General features: G+C 41.2%; 3 protein-coding genes across 7 annotated transcripts; 2 read left to right on the forward strand and 1 right to left on the reverse strand.

Moving 5' to 3' along the window:
• Positions 1–152: 152 nt before the first annotated feature.
• LOC306825700 (seipin-like) lies at positions 153–3,179 on the reverse strand. Its single transcript, XM_079346610.1, has one exon. The coding sequence runs from the start codon at positions 2,887–2,889 to the stop codon at positions 1,618–1,620; it is 1,272 nt and encodes a 423-aa protein (XP_079202736.1). The 5' UTR covers positions 2,890–3,179; the 3' UTR covers positions 153–1,617.
• A 537-nt stretch (positions 3,180–3,716) lies between these two features.
• fnbp4 (formin binding protein 4) lies at positions 3,717–12,043 on the forward strand. Of its 2 annotated transcripts, none has more exons than XM_079346590.1 (17): positions 3,717–4,103; positions 4,613–4,690; positions 4,779–4,909; positions 5,524–5,695; positions 6,418–6,565; positions 6,711–6,813; positions 6,938–7,282; positions 7,427–7,619; positions 7,742–7,881; positions 7,965–8,069; positions 8,374–8,507; positions 9,525–9,679; positions 10,113–10,414; positions 10,525–10,642; positions 10,826–11,022; positions 11,246–11,403; positions 11,535–12,043. In XM_079346590.1, the coding sequence occupies exons 1-17, from the start codon at positions 3,986–3,988 to the stop codon at positions 11,623–11,625; spliced, it is 2,688 nt and encodes an 895-aa protein (XP_079202716.1). In that variant the 5' UTR covers positions 3,717–3,985; the 3' UTR covers positions 11,626–12,043. The 2 variants fall into 2 exon arrangements, with proteins under 2 accessions (XP_079202716.1, XP_079202717.1); XM_079346591.1 differs by having other exon boundaries at positions 3,717–3,989.
• Positions 12,044–12,483: 440 nt separating this feature from the next.
• On the forward strand, positions 12,484–21,967 carry agbl2 (AGBL carboxypeptidase 2). 4 transcript variants are annotated; one of them, XM_079346588.1, is made up of 24 exons: positions 12,484–12,587; positions 13,000–13,090; positions 13,373–13,497; positions 13,911–14,084; positions 14,257–14,364; positions 14,666–14,816; positions 14,995–15,250; positions 15,702–16,103; positions 16,223–16,365; positions 16,663–16,822; positions 17,052–17,178; positions 17,256–17,356; positions 17,522–17,634; positions 17,753–17,831; positions 17,979–18,062; positions 18,842–18,958; positions 19,035–19,115; positions 19,191–19,289; positions 19,458–19,545; positions 20,035–20,178; positions 20,262–20,292; positions 21,060–21,187; positions 21,378–21,510; positions 21,686–21,967. In XM_079346588.1, the coding sequence occupies exons 3-24, from the start codon at positions 13,392–13,394 to the stop codon at positions 21,924–21,926; spliced, it is 3,066 nt and encodes a 1,021-aa protein (XP_079202714.1). In that variant the 5' UTR covers positions 12,484–12,587; positions 13,000–13,090; positions 13,373–13,391; the 3' UTR covers positions 21,927–21,967. The 4 variants fall into 4 exon arrangements, 3 of the variants coding, with proteins under 3 accessions (XP_079202714.1, XP_079202713.1, XP_079202715.1); XM_079346587.1 differs by having other exon boundaries at positions 13,369–13,497; positions 21,686–21,966; XR_013779306.1 differs by lacking the exon at positions 21,060–21,187 and having other exon boundaries at positions 12,485–12,587; positions 13,369–13,497; positions 21,686–21,818.
• Positions 21,968–22,435: the final 468 nt, after the last annotated feature.

The raw sequence follows: 22,435 nt of genomic DNA on the forward strand, positions 1-22,435 counted from the left end.
CTTACAAACTTGCTTAAGCTCAAAGCTTCCCCGGAGTGTAGGTTAAATATGGAGAGACTGAAACATATTACAACAATGCTTCACTTAATCAGCTCTAAAAACCAATACCAAAATAGTAACTTGATGTATCCTTCATTTCTTCTTTTTGTAAAAAAAAGAAAAAAAAAAGAAGAACATTCAGTTGACAGGCATTTTAACTAACAGAACTCATAAAGGGGACATATTATAAAACCCCCAGTTTTACAGGGTTTTTATACATATATTTTGGTATCGACCCACAAAATGTGAAATAAATTCATGCAGTCCTTTGAGGTCTGCACAAGTCTTATAATACAGAGAAAAATGCTCCGTTACAAATGTTCTTAACTTGTGACATCACAAGTTTTGTCGTAAATAAATACCATCCCCAGTTTTCTCCACACATGGACTCAACCCCCAGCCTAGAACAAGACTTTTGTGCAGGTCCGCCATTTTTATTCTCGGTACAGAGGGGTGATGTCTACTGGGAAAACTCAGGGTGGTCTCATTGCATTTGAAGAAACAGATACACCAAAACAGAGCGTTCTGAGTGAGCTGGTTCATACAGGGTAACAAACCTCCTCTAGTGCTTGATTCATGTTATATTTTGACAAAAGCACAGCACAGATGTTTCATTTAAACAGGGGACTGTTTGAAAAGGGGAAAAGGGTTATAATATGTCCTCTTTAAAATATATGGGTACATAACACTAAACTACAGAGGGCAAAGTGCAATGAAATGCATATTAATGAATACAAAGATGTGATGGACTAGACTCCAAGCTTTAAAGTTCAAGCTTTAATCCAATGTGTCACGGCAGTGATGTCATCTAATAAAACTAGAAAGACCGTCTCTATGTGAAGGTTGAAAGCAATGGTAAAAGCGTCAAACCTCTTATTACCCTCGGGCAGCAGCCTTTGTGTATTTTCTTTCTAGGAAGTGGTCAGAAACAAAGACTCTTTTAAAGAACATCTTTTGAATCTAATGGCTCTCAGAAAAATTGTCATGAGGATTCTTTAATCATACTTCCTAAATGCTCGAAATGGCTCAAATTGACTTCTGGAAATTCCAAATCCAGCATCACTTTGCTCACAGCACGAGGCAGCTACATTCAAAAACAATCAATTCTGCTCAGTCTTTGACCTTTACTATATTTTTGGGGAAGGAGCGCTGGGGTGGGTACCTTATCTAGGGTTGGAGCTTGCCATGGCGTGAGAAAATGCTATCTTACTTACATCATTCTTGTAATAGATGAAGAGGGTGTGTTAAATCGGTAACACCTGCTGATGGTCATGCCAATTTCCTTCAGGCGATACAGTGCGGAAAGTCAGAGCTGGAACATCTGCAAAACTCAGATGGCACAAACATAAGACTGTCAAAGTGCTACATACAATAACAAAGAGAAAGCGAGCAGAGGTCCCAGTTACAATGAGGTAAACATGTTTTCAATACAAGACAATAAACTGCAGGTTTATTAGCTGAAGCAAGATAAGTTTGAATATTTTCATGCCTATGTCGAAGCCAGAAAAAAAGAAAAGGGTTCTGCTTGTGATGCAAGATTGTGCTGCGTGTAAAAGCCTATGGGTACAGGTGAAGGGTTCACAGGCTCATCCAGGGTCCAGGTCTCTGACGGAGTTCTGTCTCCCCCTGTTGTGGCAGCTCACATCGTTCCAGCCCGCCTTGGCTGTCCTGTTCCTCGGGCTCCTCAGAGTCATGAGACTCATCATCCTTAGAATCTGGCTCCTTCGTTCCGGAGGCATCCTGGACCAAAGAGGGTTCCTTTGACGGCAGCTCATCTGCTGTGACGTTTCCCTTGGATTCAGACAATGCAGTCACAGTTTCAATGGATGTAGAAGCATCAAGGTCTTTCTGGGAGTTTTCTTTTTCCATGCGCTTACGAGCCTGCTCTCTCTTCTGCTGGATGCGAGTGCTGTCGCCCATCATAACCTTGACTCTCACTTGCTCTGGAGGCCAGAGTCCACCCCATATGAACTGCAGGTAGCTGAACAGCACAATCACACTGAGGAAGGCGAAGTTGGTGGCCACACCAATCACTGCAGAGGTCAGGGGGAAGTTGTACAGAACATATCTTATACCGGTGAAGTAAGCATGGATACGGAGCTGGGCTGAGTAGATTTGCACATGTTTTGACTGAATCTCAACGACTGCACCAACGGTGGGCTCATAAGCATTCGTCTTGTACTCTGAGAACAGCTCGACCTCTATGAGCTGCTTCTGCTCGGTCATGCCAGTAAGAAGAAAAGGAGAGAAGAGTAAAGTACTCAGGGTCTGCAGGAGGCTGGAGCGGTAATGCAGCATAGTAGATCGGCCCACCGATGAGACAGTCTTCCCACCTTTGGAATAAGAAGACATCTTGACCATGAACATACCCAGCTGCTCATTCACTGGAGACTCTGGCATCTGGAGCTCTAAAGATACGCGATAGGGCTGACCGTAAGCCATCACCTGGTCCCTCTGATTCTTCATGAACGAGATGTTGGCCTTTGGGAAAGAACAGAGTCCTGTCTGTGAGGCATCACAATCGGAGCTGTAGTAGAAGTGCACAGGGGTGGAGAAGCTCACAGTGGGCATGTAGGAGTAATAGAAGCTCCCATAGAGAAAAATAGACACCCAGAGGAGCAGAAGCAGCACGCAAAACAGGATCGCAGCTTGAAACAAGGTCCGCCGGGCCTTGAGGAGAGTGACAGCTGCCACATCTTGCATCCAGTGTAGAACCGGACCCATCACAGCCCCCATCGTTTCTGATCCGGACAACACCAACCCTTTTCTCGTCCTGGATGGAGAACTTGTTCCTTCTCCGAGCCCTGCCGACTGCTGCCTCCCTCGCCGGTCCTCTTTATGCTCATACATGAGTGGGAGGCACCACTACGAACAAGCTGTGTAATCGCTTATCTTCGCCATCCCATGTCAAGTCTTTTAAACTCACTGAAAGTCCTGGCGCTCGTTCAGCGTTTACAGCTGCGAGCTCATTTTAGGAAACATCCTAGGTCCTGCGTCCGAAGTCCTCCGTTGTAGGTAAAGCTCAAATCAAACTATTTCTGGTGTTTCCTCCTCACCTGCTCTGAAGCTGTGTAAGCTTATTAGCGTCTACGCTGTCATGCTGCGACGTACAAAACATGACCTCATGAACCGGAAGTTCAACCAGGAGCATGTGCTGCATTCAAGTCCTCCTTGAATTGGGAAGTTTTAAGATAAGATATGTTTTTATTGTCATTGTTTACGAACAACAAAACACCGTTAAAGCAATCCAATAGGTGCAATGTCAAAAATGTCAAAATTATACAAAAAACTATAACCCAAATTTACAAATAAGCATAATAGAATCTGAATATGGATCAATAAAGCAGTATAAATAGACAGTACGCAATTAAATATACACAAATTTGAAAGTGACATGTGCGTAATATATAACATTTGTACACATGTCTATTATAGATAGATATATTGCACTAAATATGTTGCAGTTGAAATATACAAAATATACATATTATTTCTCCGTTCCTCCGGTAAAAAAAACAAAAACTGCTTTGTGTTTCATTTCCTCAGAATTTATGTAGGTCCCTTTGTTTGTTTCTTCCCTTTACCACGGAGCGAACACGGCATGACTTGACTGAGTTTAAGATCCAGATTTAGGGAACCTTCGAGTAGATTTTTACCGATTATTATAAAGACACGTAAACTACTCTATAAAGAACATCCATGACAAAGTGCTCAGCTATTTTTCAGTATCGTAGGATTGATAGAGAGAATTTACTCACTATCTTTTATTGTTGGTAAAATTAGTTAATGTGGGCTGTAGTTCCCGATCCGCCCTCCGTGCCAGCTGGAAGCGGTAATGCCCTAAAACGGTATTTCCCAGCCTAAAAAAAACCCAGAAGAAGAAGAAGAAGAAGAAGACGAAGACGCTGGCAACCTCGGACGACAGTGAGCGGGCCGACACACCGCGATGGGTAAGAAAAGTCGGCTCACAGGCGGCACAGTCGGTCGTAGAACCATCCTACAGCTTTCACCTCCCGGGCTCCGGGTTGGGAACGAGAGGGACGAAGCACTCTCTGGATCTGATGGTATATTTATTTAACATTTTAGCTTCATGCTAAGTTAGCTTCAGGTTGCTAAATGCTAATTGTTGGCGTGAAGAAGAATGGACCGATGTGGTCACTTCACTCTGTCGACTTTTAGCAGAATAAGTTGCATCTCATACAAATAAACGCCTTCAATACACATTAGTCGAACCCTGGTTATATATTTTCTGAATGCAAGTCGTTTTTCTTTTTTACCTTTCACCTGATCGACACGAAGCTAGCGTGCTAAATGAGCGGTTAGCAGGCTAGTAGCTTTGTGAGGACGACAGATGTCTATAACTAACCTATAACTTCACAAAGCATGCAGGACCGATACTTTTTTAATCATCGCATTTACTTAAGAGGGTATGGATGATCGCTTGGTGATTTAAAAAGGTTTAACTGCAGTGTACGTGTTGAACAGTAACCAAGGTTGTTAAACTGGCTCGTGTAGATACAGTTTGAGCGAATGTGCTCTTTTGGTTTCTCATGGTGGTTTGTTTTGTTTGTAGATGATCAAGAGGCAGATGGACAGAAATTCGTGAGAGAAATACGCACAAACATGAAGCATCCAGCAGTAAAAGCCACAGGTAACTGAACTCTACGATTTGTTTTTCTGGTCACTAGAAACAAGAATACTTTGCGGCAAGAGGCATCAAGTTTGTTTTTCTCCTACAGTGGGTTTGTCCCTGCTGGGCGCCTATGAAGACAGTGATGAAGAGGAGGCTGGAGACTCTCAGCGTTTACCTGGAAATGCTCAACACAACCAGTCAGCTGATATCGACAGCACACTGGCCAGTTTTATGGCTGTAAGTATAACTTTATACACAGCTTTATTCTTCATATACGTCATGTGCTAGGATGTTAATGAATGTCTTACCTGTAGGTGTAGGTAAGCTACTGCACCGTTTGGGCATAATGTGTTTCTTGTTCAAAACAAGAAAAGCATTATTAACCCGGTAAAGTGCATATTGAACGGATGGGTATTTCTGTAAAGGTTCTCAGTCATCCAGGGAATGGTACTTCAAAGTCTAACGCTGTCCAGTTGCCCTTCAGATAAGACTTTGAAGTTGTATTAATTAGACAGACATTGATTTTAAAATTTGTTTGTTTCTGTTTGATTTTAATATTGGATGGTTTAACTCAAAGAGTGTTGCTAATCTTAGAAACACTTCAAAACAAATGTAGACACTAAAGGTGTCTTTGGTTATACAAGTGATTCATTTAAGTCAGAAGTGATGTGAGTTAGCTTTCCACTATTCACTAATTAAGCTTTTGTGATTGTGAAAAAGAGTTTGAAATGAGTTTCTTTTGAGTTTTAACAATTCAAGCAGATACTTGAGTGTGACTTCTCTTGAGAATTAGAAGAAAAAAAACTTTATTTCTAATGTTTGACCTTCTTGGACCATTCTTCTCACACCAGGAAATTGATGCAATCACCACTCAACCAAGTTCAGAAGATCCAGCTTCTCTTCCTTCAGTCCCGACTCCGACCCCCCCTCGACCTGACGATACTCAGCAGCCAGCTGCCAGTGAGGACCAGAATCAGCAGAGCACAGATTTTGAATACAATACTCAGTACTCACTAGCTGGAGGTAAGTTTCTTTGCTGTATTTGATGTCTGGCAGGGACTGATTCTCACACGAGGTGGTACTAGCCTGTTGTGGTTTTGGAATCACTAAAACCTTTTAAAACATGGTTGTATCGTTTGGTTGCCCCTTAAAACGTACTTTGTCCTGACAACCTTTGTTGATCAAAATAAAGCTTCCAGTCAAACTAAAATATGGGTCCATATTCACTGCATGACCATGTGTCACAGAAATGTATCACATTCTGGAATATATTGACATTTTATATATTAATTGACATTCATACAAGTGCATAAACTAAATTGAATTCAGTAATGACTTACAAAACCATACTCAGGAGGAAAGCTTTTACAGCTTAGAGATCAGACAGTGGCTCTCTCAGCAGAAGAAACGTCAGTCACTGTGGATGAGATCGATGAGTGTAGCCCTCGAGAAGTTGTCTTTACTTTTAGCTGTGGGTAAAAGTTGAGCCACCACTTTTAGTTCCCTCTGTCTCATTAACAGAACCATCTGTCCTGCTTGTACGTGTGTTAGTTTAAACAGCAGGAGCCAATCCCAACTTTCTTTTTTTTTTTTGGCCCTGATTTATGTTATGGCATGAAGTTTGTGTGCATACAAGCAAAGTATCATCACTTATTTACCTTATTGTCCCCATTAATCAGATCTACTTCACACAACAATAAAGTTTTCAAAAGAAAATATTCTGACACTTGTTACATTCCTTTCAGTGGGTGTAGAGATGGGAGACTGGCAAGAGGTTTGGGATGACAACTCTGGCTGCTACTATTACTGGAACACTCTGACCAACGAGGTGTCATGGGAGCTGCCGCACTATCTGGCTGATCAGGTCCAAAGCTTGGAGCAGTCCGCCAACAGGTAGGAAGAACTGAAAGACAGAAGCATCTTTGTCCTTACACCAGACCAAAATAAAAATTGCACCGATGAGGTGCAATGCACACTTTTTGTTTCTGCCTGCGCCTCCTGCACATGTGTGACGTGTGTGGTTTTATTCTGTTCTCAGCTCTAGTGTCAATGGAAATGGCACAGCACATGCAGAATATCATACTGAGGAAAAGTCCACATCTGCTGCACCTATAACATCAGCCAAAGAGACACAAGCGAAGGTAAGTTTTAACTTACTTCATGACCAACATAAATGTAAAGAATCTTAATTTTGTGGCGTTTTAGCTTTTTTTTTATTCTTGACCTTAAGAGAGCACCTTTTTTCTTTTTGTTTTGTGTCTAAAGGAGGTTATTGAGAGTGTCGTAGGCCTGACGAGCGAAGAGGAGGAGCGCCACGGAGTAGCTGCATCTCTGCTTGGCCCTCTGATTCCACCCGAAGTGAAAGAAGCTGAAGAAAAATGGAGGAAAAGACTGATTAAAGGCTTGGATGACCCTGAGAACAGTTTGGACTCTGAAGGCGAAGGGGTTCCCTCTTCAGGATCCCCTTCTACCCCTCTGCAGGACCCGAACTCAGTTTCCACTGCCTCAAAGGATCTTGACACCAAAAAGCCGTCGAGAGAAAACTCGGATGCTGAGGAGGAGACGGAAGAAGACACAGTGGAGCTGGAACTTGCCCTGGAGCGGAAAAAGGTGTGATTTCAATGTATTTTGGTTGTTTATAACAAGAAGCTGTTTTCATAGTGTAAAACAGTAATGCCTCAAATTGTATTGTGTTTTGAATTATTACTGTCATTGACAATTTGAGCATGCTCTTACTTGTTGTCTGATTCCTAGGCTGAGCTGCGGGCACTGGAGGAGGGGGATGGAAGCGCTGGGGCCTCCAGTCCTTGTTCTGAGACAAGCCAAGATGCCTCTGGTGCACGTGCAATTCTACTGAAGAAAAACAGGTGGAAGACTGCCTTCCCCTGTGCTGCAAGCCCCGACTCTAACAGCAGAGGCTCCGAGCTGCAGGACAGCACAGAGACAGGTGAGTTCAATTCACAACAACGGATACTGGGATGGTGGAAATGCAAAAAAATAACAAATCCCTGCTGTTCAATATTTGTATCCACACGTTCCTTCATACTCGAACGCCTCTCTGTCCTGTAGCCCTTTCAAAAGTCCTGGACAGTGTTGCCGAAGTAGAAGACAAAGAAGCAGACGATTCTGAGGAGAAGACGGGTTCAAAACCTTTTGCTAAAGAAGAACCGGAAACACCTGAGCTCAAAGTGGAAACGCCTGAACTCAGGGTAAGATCTTAAGAATGCCTCGCTGAAGTCATAGCATTTACGGTAGTAGCTTTTAAGACATTGCTGATCCTTATAAACAATAGTTTCAGATTGGAGAGCTGGCGAACACCCTAACCAGCAAGATGGAGTTCCTTGGGATAAATAAGAAGACGATCTCAAACTTTCAGCTGCTTCTGCTACAAACGGAGGTGAGATGTTAATAGCTGTTTTCATCGTCATTTTCACACATGAACATTTTCAAGGACTTCTGAAATATTAAATGCTTAATTTTCTTTCATATCATGAATCATTCAGCTATGTGATAGTACTTAATATTTAAATTCTCATTATAATCCTTTACAATGTGTCATTTTGACACTTGCTGTTATCACGTTTGAAAGATGCTCATCTTTTTTTTTTTTTTTTTTTTGTGGTTCTTTTTCTCTTTACTTCTACTTTCTGTTTCATTTACCCTCCGCTCTCTCTCTCTCTCTCTTTTCTTCTCTACCCCAGACTCGCATTGCTGACTGGAGGGAAGGTGCTCTGAACGGGGTCTATCTTCGCCGCAGGCTGCAGGAAGCTGCTGAACACATAAAACATTATGAACTTAACGCCGCCCCTAAAGGCTGGTCCTGCCACTGGGACAGGTACGCGCTCCTTACCTTTCACATCTCTAAACTCCCTCGTCCCCCACAAAAAAAATCATACCGTGTGACTACAACCCCTACCAGTGCCGAGGGTGCAGACTTTGTTACATGACTTGGGGGAGAGGCTTAACCATTGCGAGAGGATCTAAATACTTACCAGAAACAGACTCACCAGGTTTCTGTGATGCAATCCCTGCACTCGGCCTTGAACGTGCTGGTAAGGGAGCATCCACCACGGGCCAGCCTGCTTCCTGTTAAATAAAGCTGCCTGTCCCTGTAACACAGACTCTAAAGCCCTTTGCTTGGGAGGGCGTTTGTAGACTGTTTATGGGTCCAGTCAGTGGATAAAGTGAGTGGGGGGGGGGTGTTACAGTAGGAAGGTTGGTTGCGTGGGAGAGCTTTGCACTTTACAGGTCTTCAACCCCCCAGAATGCAATGCAGACAGAGTGATGCCCTGGAAGTGAGGAGTGTCACGCAACAAATAAACGGTGAAGATGGAGGAATGACGGGAATCCATCAGGTCAGACCTACTCTATTTCATATGTCCTGTTTTTTTAATTTATTTTTTTAATTTTCCTCTTTCTCATGTAAATCAAGTTGACTCTGTATGGCTGTAATTACCTGAACTGTGTTGGTTGATTATGATGATGTTGATGATGATGATTCCTTCCTGGCGTCTTCCTGTGTCTGGGAGGGAATGGTTGTCAAAAAAAGGAACAAATATGACAACCATGGTGTGAGCTGCTGAATGCTACTTTCAGGACGTAGAGCTGATTTTGTTTTTCTTTCTTTGTTATTGAGAGCAAGGTGGGTTCCCTATCCACTCCCCTGACCACACTCTAATCAGGCCCTTCTCTTTGGATGGCTATATTTGCCGTCCATACCAACACTCATGCCCCCTTACTGTGGCCATTATGTCCACTCCCTTGCCCCTCTCTCAGGGTATCATGTCGAGCAGCCAGTTGCCAGGCCAGCTGTTGAGACTCTCTTTTTTATCTCTGTTGTCCCACTCTCTAGAGAGCACAGGCGGTATTTCTATGTGAACAACCAGACCAATGCCTCCCAGTGGGATTTCCCAACAGAAGAGGAGAAGGATGAGGACCTGAAAGGAACCCAGACGTTGAACCAAGGGGAAACCAAAACATCCTCTGCCTCCCTTGGAGGAACCACAGGTCAGTCTATTATTCCTATAATTGCTTTGACTAACTTTTTTTAAGGATAGCTTTAAGTCCAAAAAGATCTCTCTGCTGGGTTGTGTTAAGCTGCTGCTCCTGAAAATACCCGTTTCCTGATCTGGCTCTCTCATAAGAAAAATGTAAAGAGGCTTTTATTGTGAAGGATTTTTTTTTTAAAAATAAAAGTGTTTATCATTCGATCAACTGAGCTTTAACAGAGCTACAATGAACACTGCAGTTAGATTACCAGCTGCTTCTTTCATCACAAATCACAGCTTGCTTTGTTTAATCATCTTGTACAAGCGAGTGATCAGTTGAAACACAACTTCAGCAGTTTGACCCGTTGTATTAAACGTTACCTTTTTTTTTGATACTCATATTCTGAATCCTCGCTAACGCAAAAGGACGTTTCCCTTTCTTTTAAAAACAGCATCTTCTAGTTACACGGCTCCTGCACCGCCAGCCCCTCCCCAGCCCACTGCTTCATCTTTCTGGTCCCCGTCTCAGCCTCCTCTTCCTGACAGCCCACCTCCACCCTCCCATTACCCGCCGCCTCCTCCTCTCCCACCGGACTCCCCGCCTCCACCCCCTCCTCCACCTGACAGTGATGGAGAGATCATGGAGGTGGAGATGGATGTGGATGATGACAATGACGGGGAGCCCCCAGCGCCCGGGACAGAAGAAGACGGCAGTGGGAGGCCTCCGTTACCCCCAGGCACCGCTAGCATGAAGGTATGACATTTTCCACCTGACGGGCAGACCACTAAAACATTAAAATGCTGCATGTGAAGTATCTGTATAAAGACGACATCTTTCAGATAACTTTCTTGTCTCTAATACAGATTGTGGACTCATCGGGTTCTTTGGGGAAGGGTCAGAAACGTAAAGCCAGTCAGCTGAATAAAACCATCACCATCGGGAGCAGCCCCATTCTCTACACCCAGCCTGCAGTCAGTGCAGGTAACAACATTACCATATACATCATTAGTAATAAGTGCATCATCACACATCCTCCAAAAAAAACAACAACAATCAGAGGCCAATCTCAGTGTTCAAACTACACCTCAAAACAAGTGAGTAAAAAAAACAAACTACCAGATACATTCTTTTGTTTATCTCATACAGTCATGTCCTTTTCTCCAGCTCCCCTCATGTCAGCTGCCACATACTGGGGTGTGCCGGCTGCTACTGTCCCTTTGGTCCCTTGTGAACCTCCTGCTCCACCTCTCCCCGCCCTGCCTCCTCAGCCACCTCTGCCGCCACCACCACAGCCGCCTTGTGAGCCTCCTGGAGCCAAAGCTCTGCCCACTGATAAGACCAAGAAAGCCAAGAAGGATAAGGTCAGTGTGGGAGTTGAAATGTTTACATGTTGTGTTAAAAGAGAGCATGAGATGTGAAAACAGTTTGAATAGCAGTAATGTTCAGTGTTAATTGTCTTCTTTCAGTGTGAACCTCTGTGATCGATTTTCAATTAACTTTCGAAAGGCTGTTTTCTCTATCTGCTTGCTTAAACACAAGTAGCTCAAAAATATGAGTTTTATCTCTATCCCTGTGTTTCTGTAGTCAAAGAAGAGCAAGATCAAAATGCCTTCTCTGGTGAAGAAGTGGCAGAGCATCCAGAAAGAGTTGGATGAAGAAGAAAAGAGCAGCTCCAGTGACGAGGACAGAGAGCAGCTCAACAAGAAGACCATTGAGGACTGGAAGCAACAGCAGTTTGTGACGTATGTTCCTGTATTCATTTGCTAATCGTCATTTGTACTTTTTTACTTTAGTTGTTTTTTGGGTTTTTTTTTTTTTTTTTTTACTGTCTTGATAATTTTGCCCTAACAGTTGTACCGGGTTTTTTTTACAGCGGAAAAGCTTCAAAAAATGCCAACTTTGAGGCACTTCCTGACGACTGGAGGCAACGGCTGAAGAAGCGCAAAACAACGAAGAGCATGTAACACCCGTCGTGGGTCATACATCACCCAATCAGCAGTTTTAAAATCCACTCCAGTCATTACCATCCTTCCTCAACTGAAGTTTCATCGAAGGAACTTTGACTGAAACTGTTCTGTGTAAATTATTAAGAACTTTAGAGACTTGTTTGTGGCAGTCCATTTACTAAAAGGGTTTGAATGTCCTTTTCTTGTTTTTGTTGTCACTATTGTAAATGTGCCAAAAGTCTTGTCTGAAATACTTGTATAAGGATGACCACCACACCTTTTTGGGAGGGGTTGTCTATTTTATTGAGCATTTTTTCACAACTATGTACATAAAATGTATCAGGGGACAAGCCCTTTTTTGGTAAGGGGAGGGGGGGGGGGACATTGTTGAAATTGTATATTTTGTAAAAAGTTATTAAACAGTTTTTCAATTCCATGTTTTTTTACTTCTTATAGTATTTGGGTTTCAGTAGTGAACAGTGTTAAGTGAAAATGCTGTGACCCTCTCTGTTAGGCTTAAAGAGGTTGGTTTCAGTAAGCCTAATACTGAACAACATAACGCAGTTCAATAATGACAGTCAGAAAACCCTTGTTACACCATAAACTGAGTATTCCATTTGTAGTGTTTCATCCACCTGTGCCTGTACACTGATGTTTCCCAGCTTATAACTTTATAGTGTGTGATGAAAAAAGCTATGACATGAAAAATAAGTTGTGGTGTGAGAAGGACTTGTATTTATCCTATGATGACCTTCGTGATTATAATAGTGTTTATGTCAGGTATCCCTATAGTTTATATAATATAAAAAGTAGTGAATGAAATAAAGTATAATTCAATTTTTAACGTCATCTCCTTAGTTTTACAACAAGCCGTAAAAGCTGTTGGTTAGGATCACCATGAGAACCGCAGTGTTTGTGAGGCAATACGTTGCTAGGTAACAACGCACATTGTTTGAGATTTTTCCACAAGTTGGTATCAGGTAAGTTGTATTTTTGCTCTTATTGATATCAACTTATTTCACATTAAGTACGCTATAATTTACATCAATGAGGTAAGGGGCTTTTAGGCGTACAGTATGATTAACCGATTGTAAACTAGACCATCTATGGCGGTGACTTAAACACAAGCGGACTAGCTTGTCCGAGGAGAAAGTTAACATTACAGGAACATTTTAGTAAGGATTTATAATAATGATTAACATCGTCCGCTTGTTATTCTCTTGTAATTCTGCTTCACCCATGCAGCTGCAGAAAGGCAGCAGAAGATGCATGATGGATGATAACTCTTTTTCTGTGCACTTTGTGAAACAACTTTATTTTCTGCCTCTGAGAGAATAATACACAGGTCCAAGTTGTAATGCTATTTACAATGACCGTGATTTGTTTTCGCAGGATGCCAAGTGTCTTGGATTAATAAGCACACATGCGAGTTCAGAAGGAGAAACATAACTACAGCACTGGATGGATGGTTGATAAGTTAAAGGTTTGTAACTTCCAATTCCTATCTATCCACCTAAACAGGATTCATGTTGTTTGACTGATTGTTTTGAAAGTCCTTTATTCGTTCTACATACATACTATATATATATAATTTTAAACATTTGATCATTGATACAATCACAGTTATACTTTATTTATGATGATTGCATATTTAAAGTTAACATTGTCTTATTTACAATCTTGTATAAGGTGATAAGCTGGCAGTTCTGACTCAGTTTTATAATGAGGTCATTACACTGATGTTATACACTTCTTTTTCAGTCAGACAGAGAAAACACCAGAACATGGCTGTCTCTGCTATCAGGAAATGGTGGATTACCCACCAGTTGGACAAATCCGATAGCAATGATCCCATCACAGAAGATGAGGAAGAAGAGCGGAGGAGGCAGTGTATGTTGTTTTAACACATTCAACACATTGTAAGAAGCTTCACTGATGCTAAACTTTGAATAGAATTTTGGCTTTTATTAACTTTAAAAAGGCATCCTGACCTAGTGTACAATGTGAAATCCTGTTACCAAGTGTCATGTACAGGTTTGGGTTTCCTGCAGGAAAGGAGATTTGGTCAACAGTTCCTCCCTAATGCTAGATCATTATATATTAAACAAGAGCTCTATTGTGTTTGAGATAATTGGAACAATTAGGTGCAGCATAATCCCTTTCTGAATAGGCAAGCTTCTTTGACCAGGGTGAGGTAAGGAGGCAGACTTGTTGACACATGTGTTTTATAGTGCACTAATGGAAAACAAAAACAGCAGCGGGAAATAACAGGTATTCACTTTATGATTCATGTCTCCTCTCAGTATGTGTAAACCTCAATCAAGCTCTGCGGACCACACAGCTGCTCGTAGACTTTGATGGTGGCCGACCCATTCTGCGTCTCACTGCACCGTTGGACCTGGTTAAGTTTCCCTCTGTCTTCCACCCCCGCTGGCCCATAGAGTGTGAGGTCATCAGTGACATTATTAATCACATTGGTAATTAACAATCTTATTAATTCATTATGTTACTTGGCATGTTGCTAAGATGTATTAAATGTATAAAAAGACGGAGTGGCAATGCAAAATATCAACTACTTAAAAACAGATTAAACTGTATATTCCCTTTTCTTGTGAATATTCAATGTCACCATGAGATTGTGTGTTATAGAGTGGGACCCCCCAGAGCCAGAGCCTTTCTATCAGCCCTCAGGACATGAGAGGGCTCCCATTCAAGCAGGGGAGGAGAGAGGGAAAGTTGTTTACTGCATTGACCATGGTAATGTTTGTTTGATGCCACATTCCATTTCATTTGTTTTACCACAATGCAATCCATGATTTTACTAAAGCATAAATTGTGTCATGTCAGCTTTGTGTAGCAAATTCATCTTAAAAAAGGAAATCATGTGAGGGAAATTAATTCTTTGAGTTTTTAACATCAAATCTGTCTTTTGGAGAATGGACTATCTGTTTGAATGTATGTTTAAGCTGTGGATTTAAAATTGATATCACAACCCACCTGAGAATTTAAGTGCTCTATTACATTTTTTTTGTGTTTTTTTTTTTTTTACTCTTTTAAGCCACAAAGCGCCCCTATTTCACCTGTTCCCGTGTCCGAGGAAGCAGGGGGCCAATTAAGAATGCCACCTCTTGTGATGTGAGTCAGTCAGACTTCATCCTGGAGTTTGAGTCACGCTTTGAGTGTGGGAACCTTCAGAAGGCTGTGCAGGTGTAAGTTTCTACGGTCCCCTCTGTCTGTTGTTACAGCTTTTGAATGGACATTTGAATGGAATATTCAGCTAGTTTTTAAAGTGGCTACATGTAAAGTTCTCCCCTCTCCCTCTCTCTCTCTCTCTCTCTCTCTCTCTCTCTCTCTCCCCTCTTCTACCCTTATTGCTTCACTGCTCAGGGGTGTCTATAATTATGAGCTGACTCTGCGCACAGACATGTACACCCTGAAGAACACGCAGTGGTTTTACTTCAGGGTGAAGAACATGAAGGCTGGAGTACCGTACCGCTTCACCATCATCAACCTGATGAAGAGCAGCAGTCTCTACTCTCAGGGGATGAGACCTCTCCTCTACTCTGAGACAGCAGCCAGGGACAGAGGTGTCGGATGGCAACGCACGGGCTCCAACATCAGATACTTCCGAAACTTTAATCAGGTAATTAAACTGTCTGACATGAGTTGCCTGGGATTAAGAGCCCATTTCCTACTTTGTATCAGCTTTCATCTGATCCCCTTTAATCATCAATCCTCCTGTACTAAGGAACCTATCAGACTGAATGTTGACTGTAACCAGAAGGAAAAGTACTTTGAAGAAGCAGATGACTATATCCATGAGCAAGATAACAGAAGGAAAACATCAACTAAAGTTAAAATCTAAAGACACTTGTTCTAAAAAGTGGTAAAAAAAAACAAAAACAGAATAAATCATTTCATGTTAGCTTTGGGACTATAACGATATGATTTTCAGAAATGAAAGTAAAAGAGGTAAAACGGTCAAAATAAAAATGACCTGGATTTCAAAAGCACTGCAGAATGACAGGACTACAAACACTTGTTTTAGAAATTGAATCCCTCTTGAAAATGTGCACAACATTTTCTCTGTTTAGAACCCAAAGGATGGCAACAGCGACCCTATCACCTTGTACTCGCTCACCTGGACCCTCCAGTTCCCCTATGACTCAGACACCTGCTACCTGGCTCACTGCTACCCATACACCTATTCACGGCTGCAGCGCTACCTGAGATGCATCTCTTCCAATCCAGCAGTGGCCTCTTACTGTAAACTGCGTGTGCTGTGCAACAGCCTGGCTGGAAACCCCGTGTACGTGGTGACAATAACGTCCCCCGGCATCAGCACGCTGGAGGGCAGGGGCAGGAAGGCTGTAGTGGTGACAGCCAGAGTGCACCCTGGGGAAACCAATGCGTCTTGGATGATGGAGGGGTTCCTGGATTTCCTGCTTGGGAGCTCAGAGGATGCTGAGCTGCTCAGGGACACTTTTGTTTTTAAGGTAATAAATCTTCTAAGCTAGTAAATCTTTCCTATCTTTGTCTGTCTTACATTTCAGATCAGGTTGTATTGAAGTGTTTTAGATCGCTTTGCATCTTGTTTGGATTTATGATGTTGCAGGTAGTGCCAATGCTGAACCCAGATGGGGTTGTGGTGGGAAACTATCGCTGCTCTCTGGCAGGAAGGGACCTAAACAGGAAGTACAAGACAGTGCTTAGAGATTCCTTTCCTTCAGTGTGGCACACACGAAATATGGTAGAAAGGTAAGGCAGAAAAACACATTAAAATGCAAATACACTTCATGATTTATGTACTGTTTTGTATTTATTCCAACTTTAGCGATGCATCGTTTTAAGGGTATTTTGATTATTATTCTCCTGATTAAAGTTAGGCATACATGTGTCTCTGTAAATAGAATATTGTTGTCAATCCAATGATAATATGTAACAAATGATATTTAACTTATTCATTGTAAGATTTCATGTAATTTATGTTTTTAAAGACTAAACAATAAAAAAAACCAACATGGATCCTGTTGATGGTATGGTTTACCTCCACAGGCTGACGGCTGAGAGGGATGTTCTTCTTTACTGTGACTTTCATGGTCACAACCGTAAAAACAATGTCTTCATGTATGGCTGTAACAGCCGAGGGGATGCTGCACTGACGCTCCATGAGAGAGTCTTTCCTCTGATGATGAGCAAGAACGCCAGTAACAAGGTGAAATAGAGTAGCCAACTCGACACAACAACCATACACGATTGTTTGTGGAGTTCATAGATCTGTTATAGTTCACTTAAAGCCTCCAGTTTATTGGAGACTCTGCTCATTTATTCATTAACAACATGTGGGACACTTAATATTCACCATGTTCCATAGGAAGGGTTTATTTCTCAATATTTATTTTCAACATGTCATTCCTGTCATCTTAATCACTTAAATGTTTTAGTTCTCATTTAAGAGCTGTAAGTTCAGAGTACAGAAAAACAAAGAGGGAACCGGACGGATCGCCATGTGGAAACTTGGCATCAAAAACAGCTACACCATGGAGGCCACGTTTGGAGGCTCCACGCTGGGTGAGTTTCCATACGTGATTCTGTGTTTAAAGTTTGCAAGTCTCTCCTACAAGGTCTAACATGGGTGTTAATGTCAGGTGACAGGAGGGGAACACATTTTAGTACTCGAGACCTGAAGTCCCTCGGCTTTTATTTATGTGACACCCTGCTGGACTACTGTGACCCTGATCCAACAAAGGTGAGAAACAGAGTGAATTGTCTGATTACAGTGCATACGTACAGTATAAATAAAAAGGAAAACCCTGGACAATGTTTTTTTAAGTATGAATAATATTGTAATCATATTGAAGTTTTAGCTTTGTGTGAGTGTGTCTTTTATGTTGCTTTGTCCCTTTTATTCGAGGTCACTTACTGTGCGTCAGAGCTGGAAGTGCTGATGAGAAAGAAGGTCAGGGAGAGGCTGGGTAAAGATTTAAGCTCTGACTGTAACATCTCGGTGTCTGACCTAGAAACCAGGTGAATAGACTTTAAACAAATATATATCTTAGGTACACGTGCAAAACATACTTTAGCAAAATAAGATAACAAAATGCATTATTCAGCTTGATTGTAAGTCTCTTGTTTGCACTTACAGTACCAGTGGTTCAAATAGTTCAGATTCTGACGGACCCCCAGTTCATTTAGTGAACCAGCCACAGTCTGCCAACACAGAGGTAATACAACTGGGAATTTCTTTTTTACACATCATCACTTTTTTTTATTCATAACATTAAATTAGATGTGATCCCTGGGCTCAGTTTTAAATCATGTGAGGTGAGCTGATACCCTGTATCACCATAAGGTCTGCCCTTTCTCCACAGAAACATCCAGAGAAGGAGAAGAAGAAAAAGAAACGCCTGAAGAGTCATAAAGAGAGGAACAGGCTGCGACCTGAGAGAGTGAATGTATGATGGAAGGAACTCAAATCGAGAGCCAAATGGTTAAACAATAAATGAACTGCCAAACAAGCTTCTCAATGGATGAAAACCTGACTGTAGTAAAAATGTTCACATCAGTTTTTTCCCGAGAAGTGTTACATTGTTAGTTGGCAAAACAGACAAAAGTTGTGTGCAATCTGGTTTTTAGAGCTTTCATCTTCCACTACATTCATTAAAGGGATACTTCATCCACTTGCATGAAGCTGTGTATCATTAGAAACATGGTAGTAGTGTTGAATGGTCGTGAATCCAGCCCTCATTTTGCCCTGAGACGAGAAAAATATGTTTTTCTTTGCCTGGAAGTTTTCTTCATGTGATGCAATATGACGCTTTTTGCATCACATGAAGAAAACTTTCAAGCAAAGAAAAACATTTTTTTCTCGTCTCAGGGTAAAATGAGGGCTGGACTCACGACCATTCAACACTACTACCATGTTTCTAATGATACACAGCTTCATGTAAATGGGTGAAGTATCTTTAAGGATGTAATCAAAATATGAGATTACATTGTGACAACCCTTTATTAAGGCTCTTATTTTATTTGATCATCAATTCATATTTCTTATTTTGCATTTTATCTATAATGACCATTATGTTGTTTCTATTTTAAGCAATCTTAACCTTAAAATGTTCAACAGATATGCCATTCAACCATGGTGTTTTAGTGGATTAATGTGGTGCTCCGCTGTGTATGCTAAGGTAGAGTGATGTATTGGAGTTTGTTATGATATTGCTATTTTATGCAGCATACAGCAGTGAAGGACACAAAGAAGCAGCTGAAGAGTCATAAGGACACGAACAGTGTTAGACCGGAGAGAGAGAACAATGATACAAATGCCCTGCAAAGCAACATCACAAATAAGGTAAGACTGAATGCCACATCAAGTAGTGCAGTTAAACGGACTTTGAACAAGAGTGATTGGTACATGATGCTTACAGGAGCCTGCACTGTCTCAGGAGGAGGCTTTTAAAGAGAGCGTCCAGGAGCAGCCTGCTGGAAGTTTCAGGAAGAAATGGCAGGTATGAAGCTGAGTTTAAAATGTTTTAGAACACAGAGCCAGTGACACTGATGATGATCTTTACTTCTCTATGAAGGTGAATGACCTGTTAAGAAAAGGTGTGATGCCTCATGCCACCCCTAACTCAGGGGAGCTCAGTCAGGTGATGCTGTGGCAGGGCTGTGAGCCTGTCAAGGTAAAGATGACTGAATCATCACTTTATGTTAAACTATAAAAGACACATTAGAGGTTGGCATAAACATTTATATTCACTCACATTTCCACCTTTAGCTTTGTCAATGCAATAAAAACCTTTGGTTTTGTTTTTTTACTTGGATTCAGGAGTTTTTTTCTCTTTTTTCAGAGGGATTCTGTGGACGACACGAGAGCTGTATACCTGCATCACAGAGCAAAAGCATGTTCTCACCATAGCACATACAATCCTCACACAGGTAATGCCTATTACTTCTGAAATGTTTCCTCACAGCATATAGTTCATTTTGAGTGATACTCAACATATGAGCTGCTGCTCCCTGGTGGGTCGTGATGGTACTAAAGGCTGGCTGAGCGAGGTTGTTTGCATTTTATTAATACACTTTTATTTTACAATTTACATGTTTTTACTTGTTTTGTTGCTTATCATTTTTTATATACATGTGGTCTGACTATATTTTTGCACTGCCGAGCAGTAAAGCCACTTTCACAATGTTTTTATTATGTTTATTGAATTATAATATCATCATCCTAGACTCACATGTTACTGATAGTTGTGTGACTAAAACTTTGGAAAGTTTCGAAATGTTTTTTTTGAGTTTAGATAATTCCACAGCATTCTTGTATACAGGACTGACTGGTGTAGGTGACAGAGTTAATCATGTTGCCTTTGATTTCCAAATATCCAACACACGGCATTGATCCCTATGCTTGGCTTGCTGTTGTAGCTGGCCCGCAGATCAATACACAGCAGTGGAGATGCTGCACTCAGCTACTGCATCTCAGTGCTCACCTTCAATCTTCACCACCATCCTGTCAGCAAGCCCATCAGGGTCCCCGACCATCCTTAATGTCCCGTAGACGCCACAGAGGTTTGTATGAAATGAATCCACTCTCTGAATTCCATTCCTCAAATTGTTGCTCTTTTGTATTCAAATGTGCCTCCCTCTTTTAGGCATGCAACCTTCCCTTCAATCACTAATACGGTAAACATCAGAGTCATGATCCTTATAATGTTGCTCAGTGCTGTGCTCATGGTGGATTTGTGTTGGATCTTTGTGAATAGTACCACAAAGAGTAAGGGCTAGTCTCTCTAGACCAGTGGTGTCCAAACTTTTTTTCTTGTGGGCCAAAATTGTCGTGTTAGAATCGCTCGCAGGACACAGGTTTTTTTAAATAATTTTGTAAGTAAGGAACTGTTTGTATTTAGACCTCTACAAAAATAAGGTAAATACGCAATAACTAATTAAAGTGAGAAACTATTTTGTTCAAATTTTTTGTACAAATAGTAAAGCTTTGTAGATCAGAATCAAAAGGTTTCACAAAAGAAACCCTTTAATAAAAGAACATCGTTTTTTTTTTTTCCTCAGAATCAAGTCTGTAATGTGGTTAATGTTTTTTTTAAAGCTTTCTGTATTTAGCTCAGGTTATTAAATGGTTAAACAAGAGTCTGCTTGTTTGCAAAAAATATATATAAATGCAAAGGTTCATTTTCATAGTCAATACATAAAGTGTAAAATCTTAATAAGAATGCGGGCCAGAATCTTCTGACTCTTCGAGGGCCGCAAATAGCCCCCGGGCCGCACTTTGGACACCCCTGCTCTAGATGCTCTTTTTGGAAAGTGTCTTGAGATAAATGTTGGCATGAATTAGCACTATACAAATAAAGATTGATTGATATATCAATAAATAGTGTGTAACTGCATATTGAGGTATTATAAAGATGATAATTGTTATATATGTTCCCTGCCAGGTCTCCACAGAAGATTCAAGACATTAACTTACTTTCAACTTTGACCATTCCCAAGTTCAACAGCAAGCCCATTTTCAGAGAAAGAACCTCAGAACTTGTCATTTTTCCGGAGGATTCCTCACATACAGGTGTAACCAAGACCAACAAGCAGAACGAGGAAAAGAACGAAAACTCCTCTGAAGCTGCAATATGTATTACTTGTAGATTAAATAAAAACGATTTACTGTAGCAATAGAGTTGCATTATCTTTTACTTTCACTGTTTGCTATCCTCACCTCTTCCTGTTTAATCCTCCTCCTGATCTTGTCATTTGTTCAGAGGGATTGTCCCAGTTAAAATACGAAGAGGAGAACCACAGTGATCCCTGCCCTGGCTCACACCTTAGAGATGAGAAATCACACAACAGTTTAGTTGTGCCTGTACAGAGGGGCAAAGACCTGAGAGGGAAAGGGTAAATTCAGCTATAAACCTTTTGAGTGCTCTTTGTTATTGTCTTCCTCTGTTAAATGGTCAGCTTGTCAGTGATGATCTACGACAAGGTCAAAAGTGTTTATCTTTGTGCAGTAGAAATACAGGTATCAGACATTTAACCTTGTTCATTTTCCCTCTTCCATTACATTACACAGAGGGACTTTCAGAGACAAAAGGCTCATGGGTGTGATATCCCCTCTGTTAAAACCTTCAGGCTTCTCACAGTTGGTGCTTTCAACACCACAGACAGACGCCCTCAGTAAGCTTCAGTCTAAGGACATCCGGCACCATTCCTCTGGAAGACATCGCCACATGAATACAACAACACGAGGGGCAGCTGACCCAAGAACAACACAGTCAGCTCCCCCCAAAAATCAAATGGAAATCCTCTTTTAATCAAAAATGCACACAGCATTAAACAGAGTCATTCAAAAAATCTGTCTTTTTGTCTTATTTAATTGACAGGAACAAAAACTCAAACATACAGGCAGCATTAGTTTGGATAACTGGAGAGTTTTTCCATTACATAAAATAATTGTATTAATAAATATATTGGAAATACAACTCTATTGAACTCCCACATCATTCTGCTGATATTAGTTATCTTGTCTCATACTTTGTAGAAGTTTTTGGGATCTTAAAAAGAAAAGAAGATACTGTCCATACAGTATGGATTATAATAAGCCACTAAACATCACTGTACACTCATAGTTTGACAGCAGTAAACATTTATTCAAAAAAACAATCAGTTAAGTTTGTTGGAATTAAGCTTCTGGAGGTACAGAAGTTTTCATATTAAGGTTGTCTCATAAATTGGTGCAGTCTGCTTTTTATCTCACGATTTTAGCTTCCCTAATTCTTGAAGTGAGAAACAGATCGAGAGGCACAGAAACAATCAAGTTTCA

The sequence above is a fragment of the Symphodus melops genome (assembly GCF_947650265.1).
Source record: "Symphodus melops genome assembly, chromosome: 6".
Classification (NCBI taxonomy): Eukaryota; Metazoa; Chordata; class Actinopteri; order Labriformes; family Labridae; genus Symphodus; species Symphodus melops.

Bases quoted from the DNA above. Each gene is read 5' to 3' on its own strand.
- fnbp4 (XM_079346590.1), top strand. From the start codon at position 3,986: ATGGGTAAGAAAAGTCGGCTCACAGGCGGCACAGTCGGTCGTAGAACC. The intron at 6,566-6,710 runs GTAGGAAGAACT...TTCTGTTCTCAG, and splicing joins TTGGAGCAGTCCGCCAACAG to CTCTAGTGTCAATGGAAATG. The intron at 7,882-7,964 runs GTAAGATCTTAA...TATAAACAATAG, and splicing joins TGGAAACGCCTGAACTCAGG to TTTCAGATTGGAGAGCTGGC.
- agbl2 (XM_079346588.1), top strand. From the start codon at position 13,392: ATGGCTGTCTCTGCTATCAGGAAATGGTGGATTACCCACCAGTTGGAC. The intron at 18,063-18,841 runs GTATGATGGAAG...TATTTTATGCAG, and splicing joins TGCGACCTGAGAGAGTGAAT to CATACAGCAGTGAAGGACAC. The intron at 20,293-21,059 runs GTAAACATCAGA...GTTCCCTGCCAG, and splicing joins TCCCTTCAATCACTAATACG to GTCTCCACAGAAGATTCAAG.
- LOC306825700 (XM_079346610.1), bottom strand. From the start codon at position 2,889: ATGTATGAGCATAAAGAGGACCGGCGAGGGAGGCAGCAGTCGGCAGGG.